Source organism: Cyclopterus lumpus, chromosome 5 (genome assembly GCF_009769545.1).
Source record: "Cyclopterus lumpus isolate fCycLum1 chromosome 5, fCycLum1.pri, whole genome shotgun sequence".
NCBI classification, from domain to species: domain Eukaryota; kingdom Metazoa; phylum Chordata; class Actinopteri; order Perciformes; family Cyclopteridae; genus Cyclopterus; species Cyclopterus lumpus.
This window is the reverse complement of record NC_046970.1, coordinates 23,317,519-23,344,605: the sequence shown is the minus strand read 5'-3', so window position 1 is coordinate 23,344,605 and position 27,087 is coordinate 23,317,519. Positions and strand designations below refer to the sequence as shown.

The 27,087-nt window shown below is 39.8% G+C and overlaps 6 protein-coding genes across 6 annotated transcripts; all 6 read left to right on the top strand.

The window, feature by feature from the left end:
* Nucleotides 1-1,994: 1,994 nt before the first annotated feature.
* On the top strand, nucleotides 1,995-2,653 carry LOC117731052 (transcription factor HES-5-like). Its single transcript, XM_034533185.1, has 2 exons — nucleotides 1,995-2,117; nucleotides 2,231-2,653. The coding sequence occupies exons 1-2, from the start codon at nucleotides 1,995-1,997 to the stop codon at nucleotides 2,651-2,653; spliced, it is 546 nt and encodes a 181-aa protein (XP_034389076.1).
* A 2,831-nt stretch (nucleotides 2,654-5,484) lies between these two features.
* On the top strand, nucleotides 5,485-6,143 carry LOC117731051 (transcription factor HES-5-like). The gene is made up of 2 exons (XM_034533183.1): nucleotides 5,485-5,607; nucleotides 5,721-6,143. Exons 1-2 carry the CDS (start codon nucleotides 5,485-5,487, stop codon nucleotides 6,141-6,143), a joined length of 546 nt encoding a protein of 181 aa, XP_034389074.1.
* Nucleotides 6,144-9,385: 3,242 nt separating this feature from the next.
* On the top strand, nucleotides 9,386-9,954 carry LOC117731054 (transcription factor HES-5-like). Its single transcript, XM_034533187.1, has 2 exons — nucleotides 9,386-9,508; nucleotides 9,622-9,954. The coding sequence occupies exons 1-2, from the start codon at nucleotides 9,386-9,388 to the stop codon at nucleotides 9,952-9,954; spliced, it is 456 nt and encodes a 151-aa protein (XP_034389078.1).
* Nucleotides 9,955-13,193: 3,239 nt separating this feature from the next.
* On the top strand, nucleotides 13,194-13,762 carry LOC117731053 (transcription factor HES-5-like). Its single transcript, XM_034533186.1, has 2 exons — nucleotides 13,194-13,316; nucleotides 13,430-13,762. Exons 1-2 carry the CDS (start codon nucleotides 13,194-13,196, stop codon nucleotides 13,760-13,762), a joined length of 456 nt encoding a protein of 151 aa, XP_034389077.1.
* A 4,251-nt stretch (nucleotides 13,763-18,013) lies between these two features.
* Nucleotides 18,014-18,672, top strand: LOC117731048 (transcription factor HES-5-like). The gene is made up of 2 exons (XM_034533178.1): nucleotides 18,014-18,136; nucleotides 18,250-18,672. Exons 1-2 carry the CDS (start codon nucleotides 18,014-18,016, stop codon nucleotides 18,670-18,672), a joined length of 546 nt encoding a protein of 181 aa, XP_034389069.1.
* Nucleotides 18,673-23,424: 4,752 nt separating this feature from the next.
* Nucleotides 23,425-23,993, top strand: LOC117731287 (transcription factor HES-5-like). The gene is made up of 2 exons (XM_034533535.1): nucleotides 23,425-23,547; nucleotides 23,661-23,993. The coding sequence occupies exons 1-2, from the start codon at nucleotides 23,425-23,427 to the stop codon at nucleotides 23,991-23,993; spliced, it is 456 nt and encodes a 151-aa protein (XP_034389426.1).
* Nucleotides 23,994-27,087: the final 3,094 nt, after the last annotated feature.

Below are 27,087 nucleotides of genomic sequence, written 5' to 3'. Positions count from 1 at the left end.
AACTCGGACAGAGAAAGAGAGAGTGAGAGAAAACATGGAATCTGTTTGCTTCCATGTTTTCGCTCTCTCTTTCTCTCAGCTGTGACTCAACCAGCCTGAATAATGGATGACGAAGAAAGAATCTTTCATCCCCCCCCCCCCCCCCCCCCCCCCCCCCCCCCCCCCCCCCCCCCCCTCCCACCCCTTCACTCTCTTTGCTTACGTTACACAAGGACAGTGAGAGCTTAAAATAGAGCTGCTGTCCTCATGTGATGTGAAATTAAAAGCACACTGGAGCGGAGACACTCGCTGCTGGGGAACTCGACACTGGTTTTACTCCCATCTGACAATCCCTCCATCCAGCCTGCAACACCACCTCCATCTGTCTGTGCAAGGGTAATTTTCACGACAGCAAGCTTTTTTGGACTTTCATGATGTACATGTGATTGTAATAAAGAGATTTTAATTAGCTATGACATGGTGGTTTTGTGTTTTCACTGATACGTTCACAACACGTTGCTGATATCTGGCCCGTCTTGAAAGGCGTCGCTATTTTAGTCGTGGTTTGAGAAGGTGAATTAATGCGTTACTGGAATAGATTATTAATTGAGGCCACATGTTCCTTTCTCAGTTATTGCGCCGACCTGCATCATACAAATTCATTCATTCTATATCCATTAAATAAAAAATAATTTAATCCCAAAATGTCACTGTTGGTTTAAAAAAAATAATAATAATAATAATATTTTTACTTTAAATAAATGGGACACGGATGGCATTAATAACATTTTTTTAACTTTTTTTTTTTAAACTACAGTCACCAGATATACACATATTCTGTTCTAGCGCTCAGCTTTAAAGCAGAAAAACTAAAAAGGCCAGTCATAGTCAATGGAAACCTGCAAAATCACATTACAATTTGTTGTTGGGATAAAACCATGTTCAATCACGTTATTAGTCCGACAGGGAAATGTACAAAGTTATTATTGCTGTTTGTCACAATTACATCAGTGTTTTTATAATAGGCAATTCAATCTGGACCACGGTTGTTTTATCATAAAGTACTTCTATTTGATTGATTGAAAAAGTGCCTTTTATAATATTCTAATTATCTTGTCGTTTTTTTAATTTTATTTTTTTACTGTGGTGCAATTATCCAAGGAAATCCATTTCTGGCCCTGATGAAAAAATTAAAATCCGGTAATTCAGAATTATGAGAATTTTGCTTATTTTCAGCACATTGGCGGAAATGGGCTTCCAAAGTCATCAGGTGCCTGGAGAACAAACAAACTGTTTACTTGAAACTCTTCTCCATAGCAGAAGCCACACACACACACACACACACACACACACACACACACACACACACACACACACACACACACACACACACACACACACACACACACACACACTTGTCCACACACACACAATGAGACACACATGTATTGATCCTTCAGAAGAAGCAGTGAGAAGAAAGAGTGTGGGAAACCGGGACAAAGCGACTCACAGAACTGGTGAGTCGACAAAAGACGCGAGACCTCTGCCCCGAAGAGACGGCGGTTAAGAAGGAGTGCGGAGGTATTGAAATGAAACGCTGCTTCAGCTGCTTCAGCTGACACCAAGACGTCTCAACCTGAAATATGAAGAAGAAACTCAATATATTGAGTTGCATATTATTAAGTTGTATTGAAGACTCTAGTGAAATAATGCTGATGTTGTTATTTAGTTGCATGCGAGTCATCACATGATGGAAGTGAATCTTACACTTTAACTACATAACAAGTTGATGGTTCACTACGCGTGTTCAACTCATTAAAGTCATTGATCCAGTCCTCCATCTGTTCCTCTGAGACCTAACTATTGTCCCTTTGTAGTATGACCACCGAGCATGTGGCATTTCAGCACTGCTCATTCTTTTTGACCAGCTCTCTGATTGGCTGAGACTGTGGGAAACACCAACTAGACCAAGACCCACACATTCATATGGAGATGTGGGACTATAAATAGGAGGGATGGAGCCAGCAGAGATCAGATTCTCTCTACAGAGACCTCTACAGCACAGAGATCCAGACATGGCTCCTACAATCACTGCAGCAATGACCAATTCTCAGGAGCATCTGACTCTGACCCACAAGGTAAATTAAAGATTCAAGAAGATGTAAATGTTGTTGATGAGAAGCTGTCCTTCTTCATGCTAACTCTATAGTCCAGATGAAGTGTATTAATGACCTTGTTCCTCTTTCTCCAGATCAGAAAGCCTCTGGTGGAGAAGTTACGCAGAGAGAGAATCAACAGCAGCATTGAGCAGCTCAGGTCTCTCCTGGATCCAGAGTTCCTCAAACAGCAGCCAGACTCCAAGCTGGAGAAAGCAGACATCCTGGAGATGACCGTTTGTGTCCTGAGACGACTGCAGCAGCAGAATCAAGCTGTGGACTCTGCAGCTGTTGGTCAGGGCTACTCCAGATGTGTCCAAGAGGTGACACACTTCCTGTCCAAGGAGCAGGGGAAGACACAGTCCAAGAGAAGACTGATGAACCACTTCAACAAGCTGCAGTCTTCCTCTGATAAGAGCCTGAGAGAGGCTGACTTCTCTCCTCTGAGCTCCACAGTCCAGACCAGCATCAGCAAAGCGAAGAGTCCAGTCAACAGCGCCCTCTGGAGGCCGTGGTAGACACCTACAGCCTGGAGCTACTACCAGACACACTGAGATGACCACATTGGTCAAAGTGAATTATTCTGAAATGTTATGAACTTGTTCTTCTGTTTGTGCAGAAGGTTATTTTTTTGTTTCCTGAGGAAATAACATCAACTTTATCTTTCAAGTTGAGAAAAAGAACATCTGGTCATGCATGTTGCATGAAGCAAATCTGATTGCATCAAGAATTATTACTATAAATCACTGTACTTATGTACTGGTGGAGTGTTAAAGCTACAGATACCATTAGTATCTTTTTATTGTTATTGATCATTTTGATCAGAAACCGTAACTCTTCTTTTTGACACATGTTAAAGGACTTTAATCTCTGATTACTCCAAACTGATCTGTTGTTAGATCCAAATGTTTATCCTTTCTTTACTCTGAAATGTTGAATTAATGTCACAATTTTGCTGTGATATTTTTTTTCTTGCAGAGTATCATGTGTTGGTACAATATTATGAAATGGTGATATTTGTTACCTCTTGAATAACATTGATAAAAAATATGAATTGTCCTTTTTATGGACATTTTGTCATAATAGATTTTCCGTCACATAATGTGATTATTGATAAATGATCTGTTTTAAGATCAATATGTTTATCCTTTTATTGTAAAAGGTTTGTTTAACGTCACACTGTCACAGTTCTCCAGTGACAAAGAGAATTTTACATTTTGGGATTCAATTGAATTTATTGTTTACTAAGAAGAATGTGACCTGTTGTGAGGTCTCTTTGAACTATTTGTATTGTTCACCAAGTGAAAATGTTTAAGTCCATTTGTAAAAGTATTGTTTAACGACAGTGAGTACCGTGTCCTCTAATATTGTCGATGGTTTGTCTTTTATAAAGACAGTTGTTCCTTTACTCTCTCTGAGTACACTGTGTCTTGTAGAAATCTACAAGTTGTTGTTGTGATGAATCATCACCTCTAGTTGGAGCGTTCATACTTCATGAGGCTCTTTGTGACTCGTTGAATAAACAAACACTTCTAACTGAAAACTATATCTTCTCATGTGATTTCTTTATTAATGTCATCATAACTGATAGATCTCTCCATCATTGATCATATCTTTGAATGATAAATCAAGATGTCAACAGCAACATTCCTGATTATGATTAAACTACGTATAGGAATGTGGTTAGATTATAATTATTCATAAAGAGGGATTATAAATGATACATCACTCGATATGGAGTAAGTCAATTCATCAAACCAAAAGAGGGAATTTACTTTATTTTGGTGTAATTTAGAATTGTAGTTGTTTAAATGTAAAAGCTTTAAAGTGAAGCATCTCCCTCTTTAGAGACGTCAGACATTGTGTCTCATGAGATGCGTAATGAGACACACTTCTATTGTTCCTCAGTCAAAGGACAGAGTGTGGGAAACCAGAGGAAGCTCACTCACAGAGCCCTGAGGGACAACAGATCCAGACCTTTGCCCTGAAGGGACGGAGACTAGAAGAGACCCTGGACTTTAAAACTGGGACTTGTTTTAAATAATAACTTTGCTTCTAAATGTTCTTTTCTGATATAAATGAGAACAAAACCATTTTTAGAATTGTGTTATTTTATCAAATGAGAGCCAATCATTTTAACATGGTGTTTAAAAAGTTTCCCCTCAGTTACTCTTTAATGAATAATAATAATTTGTTTGATTATTTTGAATGTTGGAAACTTTCAAAACTTAAGGTCTTTACTTAAGGTCTTTACTAATGTTTTACTAATACTTTACTAACATTAACTTAATGTTCTGTATCAGCTATTCACTTTCATGAGAATTCATTTATGTGGAGCCCCCCCCCCCCTCCCCCTGGAGGTTTGCTGGAGGTTTGATGCAGCTATTGGTCAATAATGAGGCACGATTACGATGAGGTCCAGAATGCACGAATATGATTGGACAATGAAAGTAAGATATGGTTCAGGTTTTTGTTGCTACTATATGATAAATATAATTTAATCAAAAAGTCAAACTTTTCAAAGAGTCAGAAACAGCCAATGGGCTTCTTTCCCTCCAGATGGTTGGTGACGTCAGGCTCCGTTTCTATGACAACACAGCCAGCATCTGTCACAGAAGTGCCTTTGTGGTTCATTGACCTGACCATACAGGGAGTCAGTGTGGGAAACTGAGCTCGACTTGTTACTCACAGCGACGACAAGGCACGTGTCACCAGACTCTGCTGCATCCGGACAGCAGGATGATGAGTGTTGAGCTGGTTTCAAGTATCAGGAATGGGCATCAAACTGGTGACGGACATATGAAACAATTACAAAATGGTGCATTTCTGGAGAAGCATCAATCAAGACTGAATGTTCAAGTATACATATAAAAAAAAAAATCTGAATGAATTAACCCATAATATTGATTTCACATGTTTTAACTTTTCATTCAATAAAAATCACAAGACAACAAATATCAAATTATTTTTCATATTTCTTTAACACATGAATGTAAACCATATTTTATTGATGGGACACTAATTCCTTTTCCCTGTGATGGGTTGATGAGCGTGTGCTCAGTCAAAGTCATTGATCCCAGCATCAGGCAGCAGATCTGCTCTCTACAGGGTCACCACTTTCCCAGATTCACACAGAGCTCTGAGAGTCTCCCTCCACCACCCCCCCCCCCCCCAGTCCTCCACCTGCTCCCCTGAGATCTAACCATTGTCCCCCAGGAATTAAGAGCGATAAGTGTGCTGCAGCCCTCTTTGTCTCACCAAGCTCTCTGATTGGCTGAGACTGTGGGAAACACCAACTAGACCAAGACCCACACATTCATATGGAGATGTGGGACTATAAATAGGAGGGATGGAGCCAGCAGAGATCAGATTCTCTCTACAGAGACCTCTACAGCACAGAGATCCAGACATGGCTCCTACAATCACTGCAGCAATGACCAATTCTCAGGAGCATCTGACTCTGACCCACAAGGTAAATTAAAGATTCGAGAAGATGTAAATGTTGTTGATGAGAAGCTGTCCTTCTTCATGCTAACTCTATAGTCCAGATGAAGTGTATTAATGACCTTGTTCCTCTTTCTCCAGATCAGAAAGCCTCTGGTGGAGAAGTTACGCAGAGAGAGAATCAACAGCAGCATTGAGCAGCTCAAGTCTCTCCTGGATCCAGAGTTCCTCAAACAGCAGCCAGACTCCAAGCTGGAGAAAGCAGACATCCTGGAGATGACCGTTTGTGTCCTGAGACGACTGCAGCAGCAGAATCAAGCTGTGGACTCTGCAGCTGTTGGTCAGGGCTACTCCAGATGTGTCCAAGAGGTGACACACTTCCTGTCCAAGGAGCAGGGGAAGACACAGTCCAAGAGAAGACTGATGAACCACTTCAACAAGCTGCAGTCTTCCTCTGATAAGAGCCCAAGAGAGGCTGACTTCTCTCCTCTGAGCTCCACAGTCCAGACCAGCATCAGCAAAGAGAAGAGTCCAGTCAACAGCGCCCTCTGGAGGCCATGGTAGACACCTACAGCCTGGAGCTACTGCCAGACACACTGAGATGACCACATTGGTCAAAGTGAATTCTTCTGAAATGTTATGAACTTGTTCTTCTGTTTGTACAGAAGGTTGTTTTTTTGTTTCCTGAGGAAATAACATCAACTTTATCTTTCAAGTTGAGAAAAAGAACATCTGGTCATGCATGTTGCATGAAGCAAATCTGATTGCATCATCAATTATTACTATACATCACTGTACTTATGTACTGGTGGGGTGTTAAAGCTACAGATACCATTAGTATCTTTTTATTGTTATTGATCATTTTGATCAGAAACCGTAACTCTTCTTTTTGACACATGTTAAAGGACTTTAATCTCTCTGATTACTCCAAACTGATCTGTTGTTAGATCCAAATGTTTATCCTTTCTTTACTCTGAAATGTTGAATTAATGTCACAATTTTGCTGTGATATTTTATTTTTTGCAGAGTATCATGTGTTGGTACAATATTATGAAATGGTGATATTTGTTACCTCTTGAATATCATTGATGATTTTTATCCAAAATATTAATTGTCCTTTTTATGGACATTTTGTCATAATAGATTTTCCATCACATAATGTGATTATTGATAAATGATCTGTTTTAAGATCAATATGTTTATCCTTTTATTGTAAAAGGTTTGTTTAACGTCACACTGTCACAGTTCTCCAGTGACAAAGAGAATTTTACATTTTGGGATTCAATTGAATTCATTGTTTACTAAGAAGAATGTGACCTGTTGTGAGGTCTCTTTGAACTATTTGTATTGTTCACCAAGTGAAAATGTTTAAGTCCATTTGTAAAAGTATTGTTTAACGACAGTGAGTACCGTGTCCTCTAATATTGTCGATGGTTTGTCTTTTATAAAGACAGTTGTTCCTTTACTCTCTCTGAGTACACTGTGTCTTGTAGAAATCTACAAGTTGTTGTTGTGATGAATCATCACCTCTAGTTGGAGCGTTCATACTTCATGAGGCTCTTTGTGACTCGTTGAATAAACAAACACTTCTAACTGAAAACTATATCTTCTCATGTGATTTCTTTATTAATGTCATCATAACTGATAGATCTCTCCATCATTGATCGTATCTTTGAATGATAAATCAAGATGTCAACAGCAACATTCCTGATTATGATTAAACTACGTATAGGAATGTGGTTAGATTATAATTATTCATAAAGAGGGATTATAAATGATACATCACTCGATATGGAGTAAGTCAATTCATCAAACCAAAAGAGGGAATTTACTTTATTTTGGTGTAATTTTGAATTGTAGTTGTTTAAATGTAAAAGCTTTAAAGTGAAGCATCTCCCTCTTTAGAGACGTCAGACATTGTGTCTCATGAGATGCGTAATGAGACACACTTCTATTGTTCCTCAGTCAAAGGACAGAGTGTGGGAAACCAGAGGAAGCTCACTCACAGAGCCCTGAGGGACAACAGATCCAGACCTTTGCCCTGAAGGGACGGAGACTAGAAGAGACCCTGGATCTTAAAAACTGGGACTTGTTTTAAATAATAACTTTGCTTCTAAATGTTCTTTTCTGATATAAATGAGAACAAAACCCTTTTTTTATTTGTGTTATTTTATCAAATGAGAGCCAATCATTTTAACATGGTGTTTAAAAAGTTTCCCCTCAGTTACTCTTTAATGAATAATTTGTTTGATTAGTTTGAATGTTGGAAACTTTCAAAACTTAAGGTCTTTACTAATATTTGTTCCCACTTTTATTGGAGCTAAAATCATTCAAATTTCTTCAACCTAGACATTTCAAGTCTGACATTACTTTTCAGGTCTCTATCTTTAATACTACTAACTTTACCTCTTTTTAAACCGTATACAAAACATGAGACTTCCTCATATTAATTTTAGTTTTTGTATCTTTCAGACTTTTGAGGCAAATTGCTGTTCAAGTTTTCCAACATTCACACAGCAAATACCTCAGAAATTGCCTTCGGCAGTTTAACTTAATGTTCTGTATCAGCTATTCACTTTCATGAGAATTCATTTATGCGGAGCCCCCCCCCCCCTCATTCCTTAACGTCACACACTGTGTTTAAAGGATCCATTATTAGGAGGAGCACATGCCTATTTACTGCTAATAGACGGAGTGTGGGAAAGCTCTGGAGGAAAGACTGGAGTGTGAATGACATTCATCCCACCAGCAGCCGAGGAATTCTCTAAAGAGATTTGGCACACTTCAGGAAACAGCTGCTCCTGAAGCCTCCCACCTTCATGTGGAGAGCTGGAGGTTTGATCCAGCTATTGGTCAATAATGAGGCACGATTACGATGAGGTCCAGAATGTATGAATATGATTGGACACTGAAAGTAAGATATGATTCAGGTTTTTGTTGCTACTATATGATAAATATAATTTAATCAAAAAGTCAAACTTTTCAAAGAGTCAGAAACAGCCAATGGGCTTCTTTCCCTCCAGATGGTTGGTGACGTCAGGCTCCGTTTCTATGACAACACAGCCAGCATCTGTCACAGAAGTGCCTTTGTGGTTCATTGACCTGACCATACAGGGAGTCAGTGTGGGAAACTGAGCTCGACTTGTTACTCACAGCGACGACAAGGCACGTGTCACCAGACTCTGCTGCATCCGGACAGCAGGATGATGAGTGTTGAGCTGGTTTCAAGTATCAGGAATGGGCATCAAACTGGTGACGGACATATGAAACAATTACAAAATGGTGCATTTCTGGAGAAGCATCAATCAAGACTGAATGTTCAAGTATACATATAAAAAAAAAAATCTGAATGAATTAACCCATAATATTGATTTCACATGTTTTAACTTTTCATTCAATAAAAATCACAAGACAACAAATATCAAATAATTTTTCATATTTCTTTAACACATGAATGTAAACCATATTTTATTGATGGGACACTAATTCCTTTTCCCTGTGATGGGTTGATGAGCGTGTGCTCAGTCAAAGTCATTGATCCCAGCATCAGGCAGCAGATCTGCTCTCTACAGGGTCACCACTTTCCCAGATTCACACAGAGCTCTGAGAGTCTCCCTCCATCACCCCCCCAGTCCTCCACCTGCTCCCCTGAGATCTAACCATTGTCCCCCAGGAATTAAGAGCGATAAGTGTGCTGCAGCCCTCTTTGTCTCACCAAGCTCTCTGATTGGCTGAGACTGTGGGAAACACCAACTAGACCAAGACCCACACATTCATATGGAGATGTGGGACTATAAATAGGAGGGATGGAGCCAGCAGAGATCAGATTCTCTCTACAGAGACCTCTACAACACAGAGATCCAGACATGGCTCCTACAATCACTGCAGCAATGACCAATTCTCAGGAGCATCTGACTCTGACCCACAAGGTAAATTAAAGATTCAAGAAGATGTAAATGTTGTTGATGAGAAGCTATCCTTCTTCATGCTAACTCTATAGTCCAGAATAAGTGTATTAATGACCTTGTTCCTCTTTCTCCAGATCAGAAAGCCTCTGGTGGAGAAGTTACGCAGAGAGAGAATCAACAGCAGCATTGAGCAGCTCAAGTCTCTCCTGGATCCAGAGTTCCTCAAACAGCAGCCAGACTCCAAGCTGGAGAAAGCAGACATCCTGGAGATGACCGTTTGTGTCCTGAGACGACTGCAGCAGCAGAATCAACAGCAGAGAAGACTGATGAACCACTTCAACAAGCTGCAGTCTTCCTCTGATAAGAGCCTGAGAGAGGCTGACTTCTCTCCTCTGAGCTCCACAGTCCAGACCAGCATCAGCAAAGAGAAGAGTCCAGTCAACAGCGCCCTCTGGAGGCCGTGGTAGACACCTACAGCCTGGAGCTACTGCCAGACACACTGAGATGACCACATTGGTCAAAGTGAATTCTTCTGAAATGTTATGAACTTGTTCTTCTGTTTGTGCAGAAGGTTGTTTTTTTGTTTCCTGAGGAAATAACATCAACTTTATCTTTCAAGTTGAGAAAAAGAACATCTGGTCATGCATGTTGCATGAAGCAAATCTGATTGCATCATCAATTATTACTATACATCACTGTACTTATGTACTGGTGGAGTGTTAAAGCTACAGATACCATTAGTATCTTTTTATTGTTATTGATCATTTTGATCAGAAACCGTAACTCTTCTTTTTGACACATGTTAAAGGACTTTAATCTCTCTGATTACTCCAAACTGATCTGTTGTTAGATCCAAATGTTTATCCTTTCTTTACTCTGAAATGTTGAATTAATGTCACAATTTTGCTGTGATATTTTATTTTTTGCAGAGTATCATGTGTTGGTACAATATTATGAAATGGTGATATTTGTTACCTCTTGAATATCATTGATGATTTTTATCCAAAATATTAATTGTCCTTTTTATGGACATTTTGTCATAATAGATTTTCCATCACATAATGTGATTATTGATAAATGATCTGTTTTAAGATCAATATGTTTATCCTTTTATTGTAAAGGGTTTGTTTAACGTCACACTGTCACAGTTCTCCAGTGACAAAGAGAATTTTACATTTTGGGATTCAATTGAATTTATTGTTTACTAAGAAGAATGTGACCTGTTGTGAGGTCTCTTTGAACTATTTGTATTGTTCACCAAGTGAAAATGTTTAAGTCCATTGGTAAAAGTATTGTTTAACGACAGTGAGTACCGTGTCCTCTAATATTGTCGATGGTTTGTCTTTTATAAAGACAGTTGTTCCTTTACTCTCTCTGAGTACACTGTGTCTTGTAGAAATCTACAAGTTGTTGTTGTGATGAATCATCACCTCTAGTTGGAGCGTTCATACTTCATGAGGCTCTTTGTGACTCGTTGAATAAACAAACACTTCTAACTGAAAACTATATCTTCTCATGTGATTTCTTTATTAATGTCATCATAACTGATAGATCTCTCCATCATTGATCGTATCTTTGAATGATAAATCAAGATGTCAACAGCAACATTCCTGATTATGATTAAACTACGTATAGGAATGTGGTTAGATTATAATTATTCATAAAGAGGGATTATAAATGATACATCACTCGATATGGAGTAAGTCAATTCATCAAACCAAAAGAGGGAATTTACTTTATTTTGGTGTAATTTAGAATTGTAGTTGTTTAAATGTAAAAGCTTTAAAGTGAAGCATCTCCCTCTTTAGAGACGTCAGACATTGTGTCTCATGAGATGCGTAATGAGACACACTTCTATTGTTCCTCAGTCAAAGGACAGAGTGTGGGAAACCAGAGGAAGCTCACTCACAGAGCCCTGAGGGACAACAGATCCAGACCTTTGCCCTGAAGGGACGGAGACTAGAAGAGACCCTGGACTTTAAAACTGGGACTTGTTTTAAATAATAACTTTGCTTCTAAATGTTCTTTTCTGATATAAATGAGAACAAAACCCTTTTTAGAATTGTGTTATTTTATCAAATGAGAGCCAATCATTTTAACATGGTGTTTAAAAAGTTTCCCCTCAGTTACTCTTTAATGAATAATTTGTTTGATTAGTTTGAATGTTGGAAACTTTCAAAACTTAAGGTCTTTACTAATATTTGTTCCCACTTTTATTGGAGCTAAAATCATTCAAATTTCTTCAACCTAGACATTTCAAGTCTGACATTACTTTTCAGGTCTCTATCTTTAATACTACTAACTTTACCTCTTTTTAAACCGTATACAAAACATGAGACTTCCTCATATTAATTTTAGTTTTTGTATCTTTCAGACTTTTGAGGCAAATTGCTGTTCAAGTTTTCCAACATTCACACAGCAAATACCTCAGAAATTGCCTTCGGCAGTTTAACTTAATGTTCTGTATCAGCTATTCACTTTCATGAGAATTCATTTATGCGGAGCCCCCCCCCCCCTCATTCCTTAACGTCACACACTGTGTTTAAAGGATCCATTATTAGGAGGAGCACATGCCTATTTACTGCTAATAGACGGAGTGTGGGAAAGCTCTGGAGGAAAGACTGGAGTGTGAATGACATTCATCCCACCAGCAGCCGAGGAATTCTCTAAAGAGATTTGGCACACTTCAGGAAACAGCTGCTCCTGAAGCCTCCCACCTTCATGTGGAGAGCTGGAGGTTTGATCCAGCTATTGGTCAATAATGAGGCACGATTACGATGAGGTCCAGAATGTATGAATATGATTGGACACTGAAAGTAAGATATGATTCAGGTTTTTGTTAAAACTATGATAAATATAATTTAATCAAAACGTCAAACTTTTCAAAGAGTCAGAAACAGCCAATGGGCTTCTTTCCCTCCAGATGGTTGGTGACGTCAGGCTCCGTTTCTATGACAACACAGCCAGCATCTGTCACAGAAGTGCCTTTGTGGTTCATTGACCTGACCATACAGGGAGTCAGTGTGGGAAACTGAGCTCGACTTGTTACTCACAGCGACGACAAGGCACGTGTCACCAGACTCTGCTGCATCCGGACAGCAGGATGATGAGTGTTGAGCTGGTTTCAAGTATCAGGAATGGGCATCAAACTGGTGACGGACATATGAAACAATTACAAAATGGTGCATTTCTGGAGAAGCATCAATCAAGACTGAATGTTCAAGTATACATATAAAAAAAAAAATCTGAATGAATTAACCCATAATATTGATTTCACATGTTTTAACTTTTCATTCAATAAAAATCACAAGACAACAAATATCAAATTATTTTTCATATTTCTTTAACACATGAATGTAAACCATATTTTATTGATGGGACACTAATTCCTTTTCCCTGTGATGGGTTGATGAGCGTGTGCTCAGTCAAAGTCATTGATCCCAGCATCAGGCAGCAGATCTGCTCTCTACAGGGTCACCACTTTCCCAGATTCACACAGAGCTCTGAGAGTCTCCCTCCACCACCCCCCCAGTCCTCCACCTGCTCCCCTGAGATCTAACCATTGTCCCCCAGGAATTAAGAGCGATAAGTGTGCTGCAGCCCTCTTTGTCTCACCAAGCTCTCTGATTGGCTGAGACTGTGGGAAACACCAACTAGACCAAGACCCACACATTCATATGGAGATGTGGGACTATAAATAGGAGGGATGGAGCCAGCAGAGATCAGATTCTCTCTACAGAGACCTCTACAGCACAGAGATCCAGACATGGCTCCTACAATCACTGCAGCAATGACCAATTCTCAGGAGCATCTGACTCTGACCCACAAGGTAAATTAAAGATTCAAGAAGATGTAAATGTTGTTGATGAGAAGCTATCCTTCTTCATGCTAACTCTATAGTCCAGATGAAGTGTATTAATGACCTTGTTCCTCTTTCTCCAGATCAGAAAGCCTCTGGTGGAGAAGTTACGCAGAGAGAGAATCAACAGCAGCATTGAGCAGCTCAAGTCTCTCCTGGATCCAGAGTTCCTCAAACAGCAGCCAGACTCCAAGCTGGAGAAAGCAGACATCCTGGAGATGACCGTTTGTGTCCTGAGACGACTGCAGCAGCAGAATCAACAGCAGAGAAGACTGATGAACCACTTCAACAAGCTGCAGTCTTCCTCTGATAAGAGCCTGAGAGAGGCTGACTTCTCTCCTCTGAGCTCCACAGTCCAGACCAGCATCAGCAAAGAGAAGAGTCCAGTCAACAGCGCCCTCTGGAGGCCGTGGTAGACACCTACAGCCTGGAGCTACTACCAGACACACTGAGATGACCACATTGGTCAAAGTGAATTCTTCTGAAATGTTATGAACTTGTTCTTCTGTTTGTGCAGAAGGTTGTTTTTTTGTTTCCTGAGGAAATAACATCAACTTTATCTTTCAAGTTGAGAAAGAGAACATCTGGTCATGCATGTTGCATGAAGCAAATCTGATTGCATCATCAATTATTACTATACATCACTGTACTTATGTACTGGTGGAGTGTTAAAGCTACAGATACCATTAGTATCTTTTTATTGTTATTGATCATTTTGATCAGAAACCGTAACTCTTCTTTTTGACACATGTTAAAGGACTTTAATCTCTCTGATTACTCCAAACTGATCTGTTGTTAGATCCAAATGTTTATCCTTTCTTTACTCTGAAATGTTGAATTAATGTCCAAATTTTGCTGTGATATTTTATTTCTTGCAGTGTCATGTGTTGGTACAATATTATGAAATGGTGATATTTGTTACCTCTTAAATAACATTGATACATTTTATCCAAAATATTAATTGTCCTTTGTATGGACATTTTGTCATAATACATTTTCCGTCACATAATGTGATTATTGAGAAATGATCTGTTTTAAGATCAATATGTTTATCCTTTTATTGTAAAGGGTTTGTTTAACGTCACACTGTCACAGTTCTCCAGTGACAAAGATAATTTTACATTTTGGGATTCAATTGAATTTATTGTTTACTAAAAAGAATGTGACCTGTTGTGAGGTCTCTTTGAACTATTTGTATTGTTCACCAAGTGAAAATGTTTAAGTCCATTTGTAAAAGTATTGTTTAACGACAGTGAGTACCGTGTCCTCTAATATTGTCGATGGTTTGTCTTTTATAAAGACAGTTGTTCCTTTACTCTCTCTGAGTACACTGTGTCTTGTAGAAATCTACAAGTTGTTGTTGTGATGAATCATCACCTCTAGTTGGAGCGTTCATACTTCATGAGGCTCTTTGTGACTCGTTGAATAAACAAACACTTCTAACTGAAAACTATATCTTCTCATGTGATTTCTTTAATGTCATCATAACTGATAGATCTCTCCATCATTGATCATATCTTTGAATGATAAATCAAGATGTCAACAGCAACATTCCTGATTATGATTAAACTACGTATAGGAATGTGGTTAGATTATAATTATTCATAAAGAGGGATTATAAATGATACATCACTCGATATGGAGTAAGTCATTTCATCAAACCAAAAGAGGGAATTTACTTTATTTTGGTGTAATTTAGAATTGTAGTTGTTTAAATGTAAAAGCTTTAAAGTGAAGCATCTCCCTCTTTAGAGACGTCAGACATTGTGTCTCATGAGATGCGTAATGAGACACACTTCTATTGTTCCTCAGTCAAAGGACAGAGTGTGGGAAACCAGAGGAAGCTCACTCACAGAGCCCTGAGGGACAACAGATCCAGACCTTTGCCCTGAAGGGACGAGACTAGAAGAGACCCTGGATCTTAAAAATGCAAAATTCCTAATCTGTTATAATTCATATATTCAACTTACTTACAGAGCTGTTCTATGAGTTTCTGACAGTTAAAATTATTGTAAAACTAGATTGTCAATAGGAAGGTAAAATATAGAGTATTCGGTTTGTTTCATTTCTAAAATATTTTGGGTGTAGCAACTTACGATATTTAGCAGTTGAAAAGAGGACACTAGTAAAGAGAACATTGTTCAGGATCTAAAGCACACAGGTCAACGTTTTAATGACATAATATAACCACAGCTATCAAATGATGTCCTCAACATATTGTTTTAAAATAATAATATAATTAGGCTTTTCAGAACATTAAAATTATGTGAATTTAGCGCTGCTTTCAAACACAGCCAATTTTGACTTGAGATAGATTTAAATTAAATGTATAATTTAGTTGTATAATAAAATCGAAATGAAGACGCATTAAAAGAAACAATCTATTGGACAACATGTGTTAAAAAAAGAAAACTAAAACATTGTGTGGATTTCAGGAACCGGCTTAATTCAAGTGTCTTTGAGTATCACGAAAAGCGCTATATAAATTAAATGCATTATTATTATTATTATGTTAATACAGAGTGGGAAAACTCTGGGGATCAGAGTTTAGCATGATTATGATCCTCAGCACCACCAGCACCAGATTATTCTCCAAAGGGATTCGGCACACTTCAGGAAACAGCTGCTTCAAACTCCTGCCCTCATCTACAGAGAGGACATGTTTATAACCTTGATGATTAAAAAACATACCAAATATTGACTGGATGATGAAAAGCTCTTAATGTTTACTAAATAAATTTAACAAATACATTTAGCAGATCTGATTTCATGAAATCTTCCTCACAATGTCCAACTTTTCAGATTGCCAGATTCAGCCAATGGTGTTCTTTCCCTCCAGATGGTTGGTGACATCCGGCTGTTTGTACTACAACACAGGTCCAGGATCAGTCTCAAAGGCTCCATTCAACGCCCTTTTGTTGTTCATTGATGCAGCATTCAAAGAGTCAGTGTGGGAAACTGAGACCAACTTTCCACCCACAGTGACGACAAGACACAAGTCAGAAGGCTGTGAAACATCTGGACAGAAAACAAGTTGTTGTTCTTACGATTTTTAAAATATTAATATGGGAATTAAACTGTTTGTAAATCACTAAAGAAATTGTCTTCAGTGATACAGCACCCGAAGAAAGGCATTGAATTTTAGGAAGTGAAACATTTTTAAATTATCATGAAGAAATGAAGAATAAATTAATGGCACATTGCTAGATTTTTCAATTACGGCTGAATCAAAGCATTTATAGACGAATCAAAAGTACTTGCACTGATTGATACAATTAGTTATATGCAATTTATTCAGTACTTTTTAACTAAGAGGCAATTAAATGCCAGTCTCCCAAGTGTGTGATGGGTTGATGAGCGTGTGCTCAGTCAAAGTCATTGATCCCAGCATCAGGCAGCAGATCTGCTCTCTACAGGGTCACCACTTTCCCAGATTCACAGAGCACTGAAAGTCCCCCCCCCCCCCCCCCCCCCCTCATTCCTTAACGTCACACACTGTGTTTAAAGGATCCATTATTAGGAGGAGCACATGCCTATTTACTGCTAATAGACGGAGTGTGGGAAAGCTCTGGAGGAAAGACTGGAGTGTGAATGACATTCATCCCACCAGCAGCCGAGGAATTCTCTAAAGAGATTTGGCACACTTCAGGAAACAGCTGCTCCTGAAGCCTCCCACCTTCATGTGGAGAGCTGGAGGTTTGATCCAGCTATTGGTCAATAATGAGGCACGATTACGATGAGGTCCAGAATGTATGAATATGATTGGACCCTGAAAGTAAGATATGATTCAGGTTTTTGTTGCTACTATATGATAAATATAATTTAATCAAAAAGTCAAACTTTTCAAAGAGTCAGAAACAGCCAATGGGCTTCTTTCCCTCCAGATGGTTGGTGACGTCAGGCTCCGTTTCTATGACAACACAGCCAGCATCTGTCACAGAAGTGCCTTTGTGGTTCATTGACCTGACCATACAGGGAGTCAGTGTGGGAAACTGAGCTCGACTTGTTACTCACAGCGACGACAAGGCACGTGTCACCAGACTCTGCTGCATCCGGACAGCAGGATGATGAGTGTTGAGCTGGTTTCAAGTATCAGGAATGGGCATCAAACTGGTGACGGACATATGAAACAATTACAAAATGGTGCATTTCTGGAGAAGCATCAATCAAGACTGAATGTTCAAGTATACATATAAAAAAAAAAATCTGAATGAATTAACCCATAATATTGATTTCACATGTTTTAACTTTTCATTCAATAAAAATCACAAGACAACAAATATCAAATTATTTTTCATATTTCTTTAACACATGAATGTAAACCATATTTTATTGATGGGACACTAATTCCTTTTCCCTGTGATGGGTTGATGAGCGTGTGCTCAGTCAAAGTCATTGATCCCAGCATCAGGCAGCAGATCTGCTCTCTACAGGGTCACCACTTTCCCAGATTCACACAGAGCTCTGAGAGTCTCCCTCCATCACCCCCCCAGTCCTCCACCTGCTCCCCTGAGATCTAACCATTGTCCCCCAGGAATTAAGAGCGATAAGTGTGCTGCAGCCCTCTTTGTCTCACCAAGCTCTCTGATTGGCTGAGACTGTGGGAAACACCAACCACACCAAGACCCACACATTCATATGGAGATGTGGGACTATAAATAGGAGGGATGGAGCCAGCAGAGATCAGATTCTCTCTACAGAGACCTCTACAGCACAGAGATCCAGACATGGCTCCTACAATCACTGCAGCAATGACCAATTCTCAGGAGCATCTGACTCTGACCCACAAGGTAAATTAAAGATTCGAGAAGATGTAAATGTTGTTGATGAGAAGCTGTCCTTCTTCATGCTAACTCTATAGTCCAGATGAAGTGTATTAATGACCTTGTTCCTCTTTCTCCAGATCAGAAAGCCTCTGGTGGAGAAGTTACGCAGAGAGAGAATCAACAGCAGCATTGAGCAGCTCAAGTCTCTCCTGGATCCAGAGTTCCTCAAACAGCAGCCAGACTCCAAGCTGGAGAAAGCAGACATCCTGGAGATGACCGTTTGTGTCCTGAGACGACTGCAGCAGCAGAATCAAGCTGTGGACTCTGCAGCTGTTGGTCAGGGCTACTCCAGATGTGTCCAAGAGGTGACACACTTCCTGTCCAAGGAGCAGGGGAAGACACAGTCCAAGTTAAGACTGATGGACCACTTCAACAAGCTGCAGTCTTCCTCTGATAAGAGCCTGAGAGAGGCTGACTTCTCTCCTCTGAGCTCCACAGTCCAGACCAGCATCAGCAAAGAGAAGAGTCCAGTCAACAGCGCCCTCTGGAGGCCATGGTAGACACCTACAGCCTGGAGCTACTACCAGACACACTGAGATGACCACATTGGTCAAAGTGAATTATTCTGAAATGATATGAACTTGTTCTTCTGTTTGTGCAGAAGGTTGTTTTTTTGTTTCCTGAGGAAATAACATCAACTTTATCTTTCAAATTGAGAAAAAGAACATCTGGTCATGCATGTTGCATGAAGCAAATCTGATTGCATCATCAATTATTACTATACATCACTGTACTTATGTACTGGTGGAGTGTTAAAGCTACAGATACCATTAGTATCTTTTTATTGTTATTGATCATTTTGATCAGAAACCGTAACTCTTCTTTTTGACACATGTTAAAGGACTTTAATCTCTCTGATTACTCCAAACTGATCTGTTGTTAGATCCAAATGTTTATCCTTTCTTTACTCTGAAATGTTGAATTAATGTCACAATTTTGCTGTGATATTTTATTTTTTGCAGAGTATCATGTGTTGGTACAATATTATGAAATGGTGATATTTGTTACCTCTTGAATATCATTGATGATTTTTATCCAAAATATTAATTGTCCTTTTTATGGACATTTTGTCATAATAGATTTTCCATCACATAATGTGATTATTGATAAATGATCTGTTTTAAGATCAATATGTTTATCCTTTTATTGTAAAGGGTTTGTTTAACGTCACACTGTCACAGTTCTCCAGTGACAAAGAGAATTTTACATTTTGGGATTCAATTGAATTCATTGTTTACTAAGAAGAATGTGACCTGTTGTGAGGTCTCTTTGAACTATTTGTATTGTTCACCAAGTGAAAATGTTTAAGTCCATTTGTAAAAGTATTGTTTAACGACAGTGAGTACCGTGTCCTCTAATATTGTCGATGGTTTGTCTTTTATAAAGACAGTTGTTCCTTTACTCTCTCTGAGTACACTGTGTCTTGTAGAAATCTACAAGTTGTTGTTGTGATGAATCATCACCTCTAGTTGGAGCGTTCATACTTCATGAGGCTCTTTGTGACTCGTTGAATAAACAAACACTTCTAACTGAAAACTATATCTTCTCATGTGATTTCTTTATTAATGTCATCATAACTGATAGATCTCTCCATCATTGATCATATCTTTGAATGATAAATCAAGATGTCAACAGCAACATTCCTGATTATGATTAAACTACGTATAGGAATGTGGTTAAATTATAATTATTCATAAAGAGGGATTATAAATGATACATCACTCGATATGGAGTAAGTCATTTCATCAAACCAAAAGAGGGAATTTACTTTATTTTGGTGTAATTTTGAATTTCAGGTGATTAAATGTAAAAGCTTTAAAGTGAAGCATCTCCCTCTTTAGAGACGTCAGACATTGTGTCTCATGAGATGCGTAATGAGACACACTTCTATTGTTCCTCAGTCAAAGGACAGAGTGTGGGAAACCAGAGGAAGCTCACTCACAGAGCCCTGAGGGACAACAGATCCAGACCTTTGCCCTGAAGGGACGGAGACTAGAAGAGACCCTGGATCTAAAAAAATAAATAAAATGGGACTCTGGTGGGAATTACGCCATTGTTTCCAACGGTTCCTCTCATTTTAATTGGCATTACCACTCTTTATCAAATTCATGAATCTAATCTAGCTCAAGCCGATACTTTTAGTATTAGTATTATAACACGTTTCGGTCGATTTCACTATGGAGCCTCGAGTTAACTTAAGAATTGGGTTTATTACACGTATCTAACGCCATATTACACAGAATCACTCGAGCTTTGAACATTACACAGAAACAGAAAACTAACCTACTGCACACAGTTGCATGCCAACAGGCTATTTTAAGACCAGTAGGCCATTAGCTAACGTTAGCTAACTAGCGTTAATTGCCCACCAGAACTACTGTTAGCTAGGTACTAAATAAGGTAACACGGACCACTAAGCTAACGTTACATTAAGCACCAACATAGAAAACAAAACCGTTAGTCACCACTAAAACTGGAAGGGACGCGTGTCGGTGGTAAACCGTCTCAGGGTCGTATCCTTCGGGCCACTGTCGCTACACCTGGTCCTCAGTTTGGTTCATCAACGTCCAGTGAAAAAGTCCGTTAAATCCACGAGCTAACGCTAATGGTTGAAACGCTTTTGAGATTTAGCTAACGTTAGTTAACACATTTTAGTTCTTTTGCTTTTTGGTATAGCTTAAACTGAAAGGGTAACGTTTTAGACAGACTTCCGAGAATTGTTTTGAAGTCTGTCCGAGAGAAGAAAAGAAGAACAAAAAAAACATCAGTATGGTGATAGAGGAGTCACAACTTGTTTTGGGGATGGCGGAGCTTTGTTAAACAACGTTATGACCGTTAGCCGTTGAGGGGTTAACGGTAACGTTAGAGGTAGCTAAAGATTCTTCACTTTTTTTACATTTGCATCGACCTCTTATGTTTCTTCGTCTTCTGGTCGCAAACGTTTAAAAGACCATCTTTTGGTGTTGATTTTGTAATTATTATTTTTTAGCCTAACTAACTAGTTCATATTGGCATCCTGATTTTTTTTTTGTTCTTAATCCATTAACGTTAATTAGCTAACATTTGATGGTTGGAACCGTTTTGAAATGTAAAACCCATCTCTGTTATTCCGCTTTGTGTGTAAAAATTAACGAAATGGATCGGGTAAACGTTACAGTAGCTACTTGCTTTGGGTTGTCAGTCCACCAATCCCCAGGATTGGTTGGTAGGAGTCCCGATGGAGAGCGGAGGATCCGGTCCTCTAGAGATGGAGGAGGCTTCCTGCTAGCAACACCTGAGCAATGTCAGCCGTTGGCCGTCGAAGTGACAGCCGTTGGCCGTCGAAGTGACAGCCGTTGGCCGTCGAAGTGACAGCCGTTGGCCGTCGAAGTGACAGCCGTTGGCCGTCGAAGTGACAGCCGTTGGCCGTCGAAGTGACAGCCGTTGGCCGTCGAAGTGACAGCCGTTGGCCGTCGAAGTGACAGCAGTTGGCCGTTGAAGTGACAGCCGTTGGCCGAATTTCTTCGCTTTCTTACAGTTGCCTCGTCTTTTTAATATTTCCTCAGGTGCTCTAATATAGAGCCTCCCATATACCATTAAGGTAGTCCCCAAAAAAGTTTTGAAGTCCATCTTCTGGCAATATTAAGCTTTAAATTTGGCGGGTATGTTCTAGAATCATCTATCCGGTATCCACTTCCGGTTACACTAATTATGACCCGAGGGAACAACAAAACACATGAAACGTTCCGTCTTGATGTTCCGACCTCGACCCAGTACACACATATGAGATTGTTTCATTTAAATTCAATTAATTATATGTGCTAATTTAATTAGCTTTAATTCAATGAATTACACATTGTTCACTCTAATGGGTAATTCTTTTTTTGAGGGGGCCAAACCCTCTATGCTTGATTGCGCACACTGCTTGTGCGCAAGAACCTCGAGGTCCATTTGGAAAGGGGCACATGCCAATTTATTTCTAGTGTGGGAAAACTGTGTGGGGTTGAGTGTGAATAACATCCCTCCCACGGCAGCCAAGTTATTCTCCAAAGGGATTTGGCACACTTCATGAAACAGCTGCCCCACCTCCAAAACCTCTCACACTCACAAGTATAGAACTGAAGTTTTAATCCAGTTAATAGTCGATAATGCGGCATGATAATGACCTGAGGTTCGCAATGTATACGGCAATGATTCAAAATTGAAAATATGACATGATTACGTTTTTTAATAATACTTTAGGACAGATTCATCAACACAATTGTGCACAGTCAGAAACAGCCAATGGGCTTCTTTCCCTCCAGATGGTTGGTGATGTCAGGCTCTGTTTCTACAACAACACAGCCAGCATCTGTCACAGAAGTGCCTTTGAGGTTCATTGACCAGACCATACAGGGAGTCAGTGTGGGAAACTGAGCTTGACTTGTTACTCACACCGACGACAAGGCACGTGTCACCAGACTCTGCTGCATCCGGACAGCAGGATGATGAGTGTGTTGAGTTTGGTCAAATGATTGTTGGGCATCAAACTGGTTTCTAACATCATATCTTATAAAATTGTGCATTTTTGGTTCAGCAAAATTCCATGAAACCCAAAAGAAATTAAATTGTCAACTGGATACATTTGAGGTTTTTGCTCAAATGAATATTAGAAAAATCAACTTGCTTGTTATGCTGCATACAACTATGTAAGTTAAAGCATATTTACAAAAAATGTAGTTGCTCTAAGTTTAGTACGACGCCCAGCTCAATAGAAGATTCTGCAACATAAAAACAACGCCCAGTTAAAATGAAACAAGAATTTCTTTATGCATTAGAAAGTGTTAAGTTAGATACATTTGTGTAATATGAAACATAAACATATGCACGTTTGTTTTAAGAAAAATTGGAATGTAACATATCTTCATTATTGATCCCCGAAGTGTGTGATGGGTTGATGAGCGTGTGCTCAGTCAAAGTCATTGATCCCAGCATCAGGCAGCAGATCTGCTCTTTACAGGGTCACCACTTTCCCAGATTCACACAGAGCTCTGAGAGTCTCCCTCCACCACCCCCCTCCCACCCCCAGCTCCAGTCCTCCAGCTGTTCCCCGGAGATTTAACCATTGTCCCCCGGGCATTAACAGCGAACATGCTGCTGCTCCACATCCCTCATTGTCTAACCAAGCTCTCTGATTGGCTGAGACTGTGGGAAACACCAACTAGACCAAGACCCACACATTCATATGGAGATGTACCAGAGGCTTTCTAGATGTGGGACTATAAATAGGAGGGATGGAGCCAGCAGAGATCAGATTCTCTCTACAGAGACCTCTACAGCACAGAGATCCAGACATGGCTCCTACAATCACTGCAGCAATGACCAATTCTCAGGAGCATCTGACTCTGACCCACAAGGTAAATTAAAGATTCAAGAAGATGTAAATGTTGTTGATGAGAAGCTGTCCTTCTTCATGCTAACTCTATAGTCCAGAATAAGTGTATTAATGACCTTGTTCCTCTTTCTCCAGATCAGAAAGCCTCTGGTGGAGAAGTTACGCAGAGAGAGAATCAACAGCAGCATTGAGCAGCTCAAGTCTCTCCTGGATCCAGAGTTCCTCAAACAGCAGCCAGACTCCAAGCTGGAGAAAGCAGACATCCTGGAGATGACCGTTTGTGTCCTGAGACGACTGCAGCAGCAGAATCAACAGCAGAGAAGACTGATGAACCACTTCAACAAGCTGCAGTCTTCCTCTGATAAGAGCCTGAGAGAGGCTGACTTCTCTCCTCTGAGCTCCACAGTCCAGACCAGCATCAGCAAAGAGAAGAGTCCAGTCAACAGCGCCCTCTGGAGGCCGTGGTAGACACCTACAGCCTGGAGCTACTGCCAGACACACTGAGATGACCACATTGGTCAAAGTGAATTCTTCTGAAATGTTATGAACTTGTTCTTCTGTTTGTACAGAAGGTTGTTTTTTTGTTTCCTGAGGAAATAACATCAACTTTATCTTTCAAGTTGAGAAAAAGAACATCTGGTCATGCATGTTGCATGAAGCAAATCTGATTGCATCATCAATTATTATTATTATACATCACTGTACTTATGTACTGGTGGAGTGTTAAAGCTACAGATACCATTAGTATCTTTTTATTGTTATTGATCATTTTGATCAGAAACGTTAGTTGTTTTGTTCTAACTGACTTTTATCTCTCTGATTACTTTAAACTGATCTGTTGTTAGATCAAATTGTTTATTCTTTTTTGGTAAAAGATTCACTTCATATCACAATGTCACCATTTTGGGGTGACTAATGTTTTCTTGAATGAAAATGAATGAAATTTAGCGGTTATTAACCTGCATTCATCACACTGTGATAATAACATGCCGATCTGTTTCAAGGTCCGTTTTGACTGTTTTGCTTTTATTTATTTAAAGCAAATTCGTGGTTTTGTTTGAAAATAATATCAATGAGGCGTTTGTAGTCTCTTCTCAAATGTGTTTGTCTTTTATAAAGACAGTTGTTCCTTTACTCTCTCTGAGTACACTGTGTCTTGTAGAAATCTACAAGTTGTTGTTGTGATGAATCATCACCTCTAGTTGGAGCGTTCATACTTCATGAGGCTCTTTGTTGAATAAAAAAACTTCTAACTGAAAATCTTATGTTCTTCTGGTGTTTTTCTTCTTATAGCCTTTAATAATATTGAATAACTTCCAATACATTTTTACCTTATAATAAGACCCCCCCCCCCCCCCACACACACACACACACACACACACACACACAGCCCCCCCCCCCCCTTCTTTTTTGGGGGTTATTATATAACAAGAGAGACAGGTAACTGTCATAACACTATAGCACATCAAATAAAACTAATTACTACTAATAATGTATAAATGATCCTAATTGAGTTATTTAGATAAGACACAGTTTAGATGACAAACACAATTTATATTTCTAATTCACCATCTCAGTGAGAGTTAACCATTAAGCATCAATCCAAAACTCACGGAGTTTCATCCATTCATTTGGTTCTTCTTCGATACAGAAGACAGACAAAGAGAGGTCCATGAAAGTGTCACACACACACACACACACACACACACACACACGCACACGCACACACACACACACACACACACACACACCTTTTTTCTAAAAGGTTTACTTTGTGTTACAATTCATTGGACTTATTTATCTGTGCGCAGTTTGCAGACTTCCTACAAACTTCCTATAAACTTCCTACAAACTTCCTATAAACTTCCTATAAACTTCCTACAGACTTCCCCCACTGAAGGGTGCATCTTACATTGGTTCATCTTAGAGTTGATGGTACAGTCGGGTGGTGCAGGCCAGCGTTTAACTACCGGGAAAGTGCATTACAAGAAGAAGAACAAAAGTATTTGAGTTGATATCGTTGTAATTCCTATAGAATCTATAGACTCGTTATGATCCTTTTCAAATCGTGATCAATAAGATCGAGCCGAATCAGGAGCATTCTTACAATATGATCACATGACGTATTGTTTTTCCTACTTTCTCCTCATATTTTAGATTTGATTTCCTTTTTTAATAACTAATGTCTTGCTGTTTGTCTGTGAGCACACTGAGACGACTGCAAGCTGTACTCATGTTGAGGTGGGTTTACCTTTACCCTGTTTATCTCCTCTCCATCTGTCTCTGTGTGTGTGTGTGTGTGTGTGTGTGTGTCGGCTGTCTGTGTAATCGGGGGAGCTCAGGTTTCCCAGTTCCCTGAGCTCCCACAGCTCCCAGCGCGGGGCTGAACGTGCCCCGGTCACACGCCCTCCTCTCTCTCTGGAGCTTGGAGCCGCGGCGACACACGGCTTCCCACACTCCTGAATGCCGGCTGCTCAGCTGCAGGCACAATGGAAGTGTGTCTGCTCCCACAAAGCCCCGGGACGGTTCTCAGGCCGAAAGCCACTTCACACACGAACCATCTGCTTTCGCTGTGACTCACTGCTGGGACACGACCAGATAATATCACTTTTCAAACATTATTACTCTCATTCTTGTTTTAAAGAATGTGTTTAGTGATGTTATATTGGGGTGTAATGCGTTTTCTATTATTAAATTTTGTTTTAAATAAATTTGTCATGTATAATAAACACGACAGTTCCACTTTTCATACTTTACTTATACTTCATATTTTTCAATTCAATGTGTTATTTCACTTCCCTACACGAGAGTCATTAAATACATAATCTTTGCTATGTCATCTTTTGCATCCAGGCCTATACGCATCACCAAAATCTACATTTTCCCGTGTCTACCTCAGGAAAAACATTTTCCCACTGACCTCACGGATGTATGGCGTAAAGATAAAGCATCCCACCTGTTCTGTGTGACAGCCATTAAATTCACTCTATTGTCCCGAGAGAGGAGCCCCCTGATTGGCTGGGAAAGCAGTATTGAAGGGGCATAAATGCTGAGCGGGCAGACCCCGATGTCATCAGACCCTCCGAAAAGCCTCCTCGAGCAACACCAGAACTTCCCACCACCACAAGCGAACCTCGACATGGCCCTCTACGCAGACCTCGCTCTCCAGGACAGCGTGAAGGAGCAGCTCTTTAGGTAAGCCCAAGCTACATCTCTTCAAACTCACAACTTGAAGTGAACACGTGCTTAGTTTAGATTAACTTCCATAGCACTAAACGATATGACTCTGCTTCTCTCAGGTGTAAACTCCACATGCTGGAGAGGAAGTGCAGCAGCGCGCTGGAGAAGCTGAAGGCTCTGATCGGAGAACACCTGCAGGACGGGATCCCCGTCGCAGACATCCTGGAGAAAACCAAGTCCCTGCTCACGCTGAAGAAAGCCCTGCTGTCGCACAACGGCTACTCCAAATATTCACGGGACATCTTGCGTCTGTTTCCCGACGAAGAGGAGGACTTGGCTCCTCTTTGCTTTTAAAGACAACAAAGGAATGGACTTGAAACTG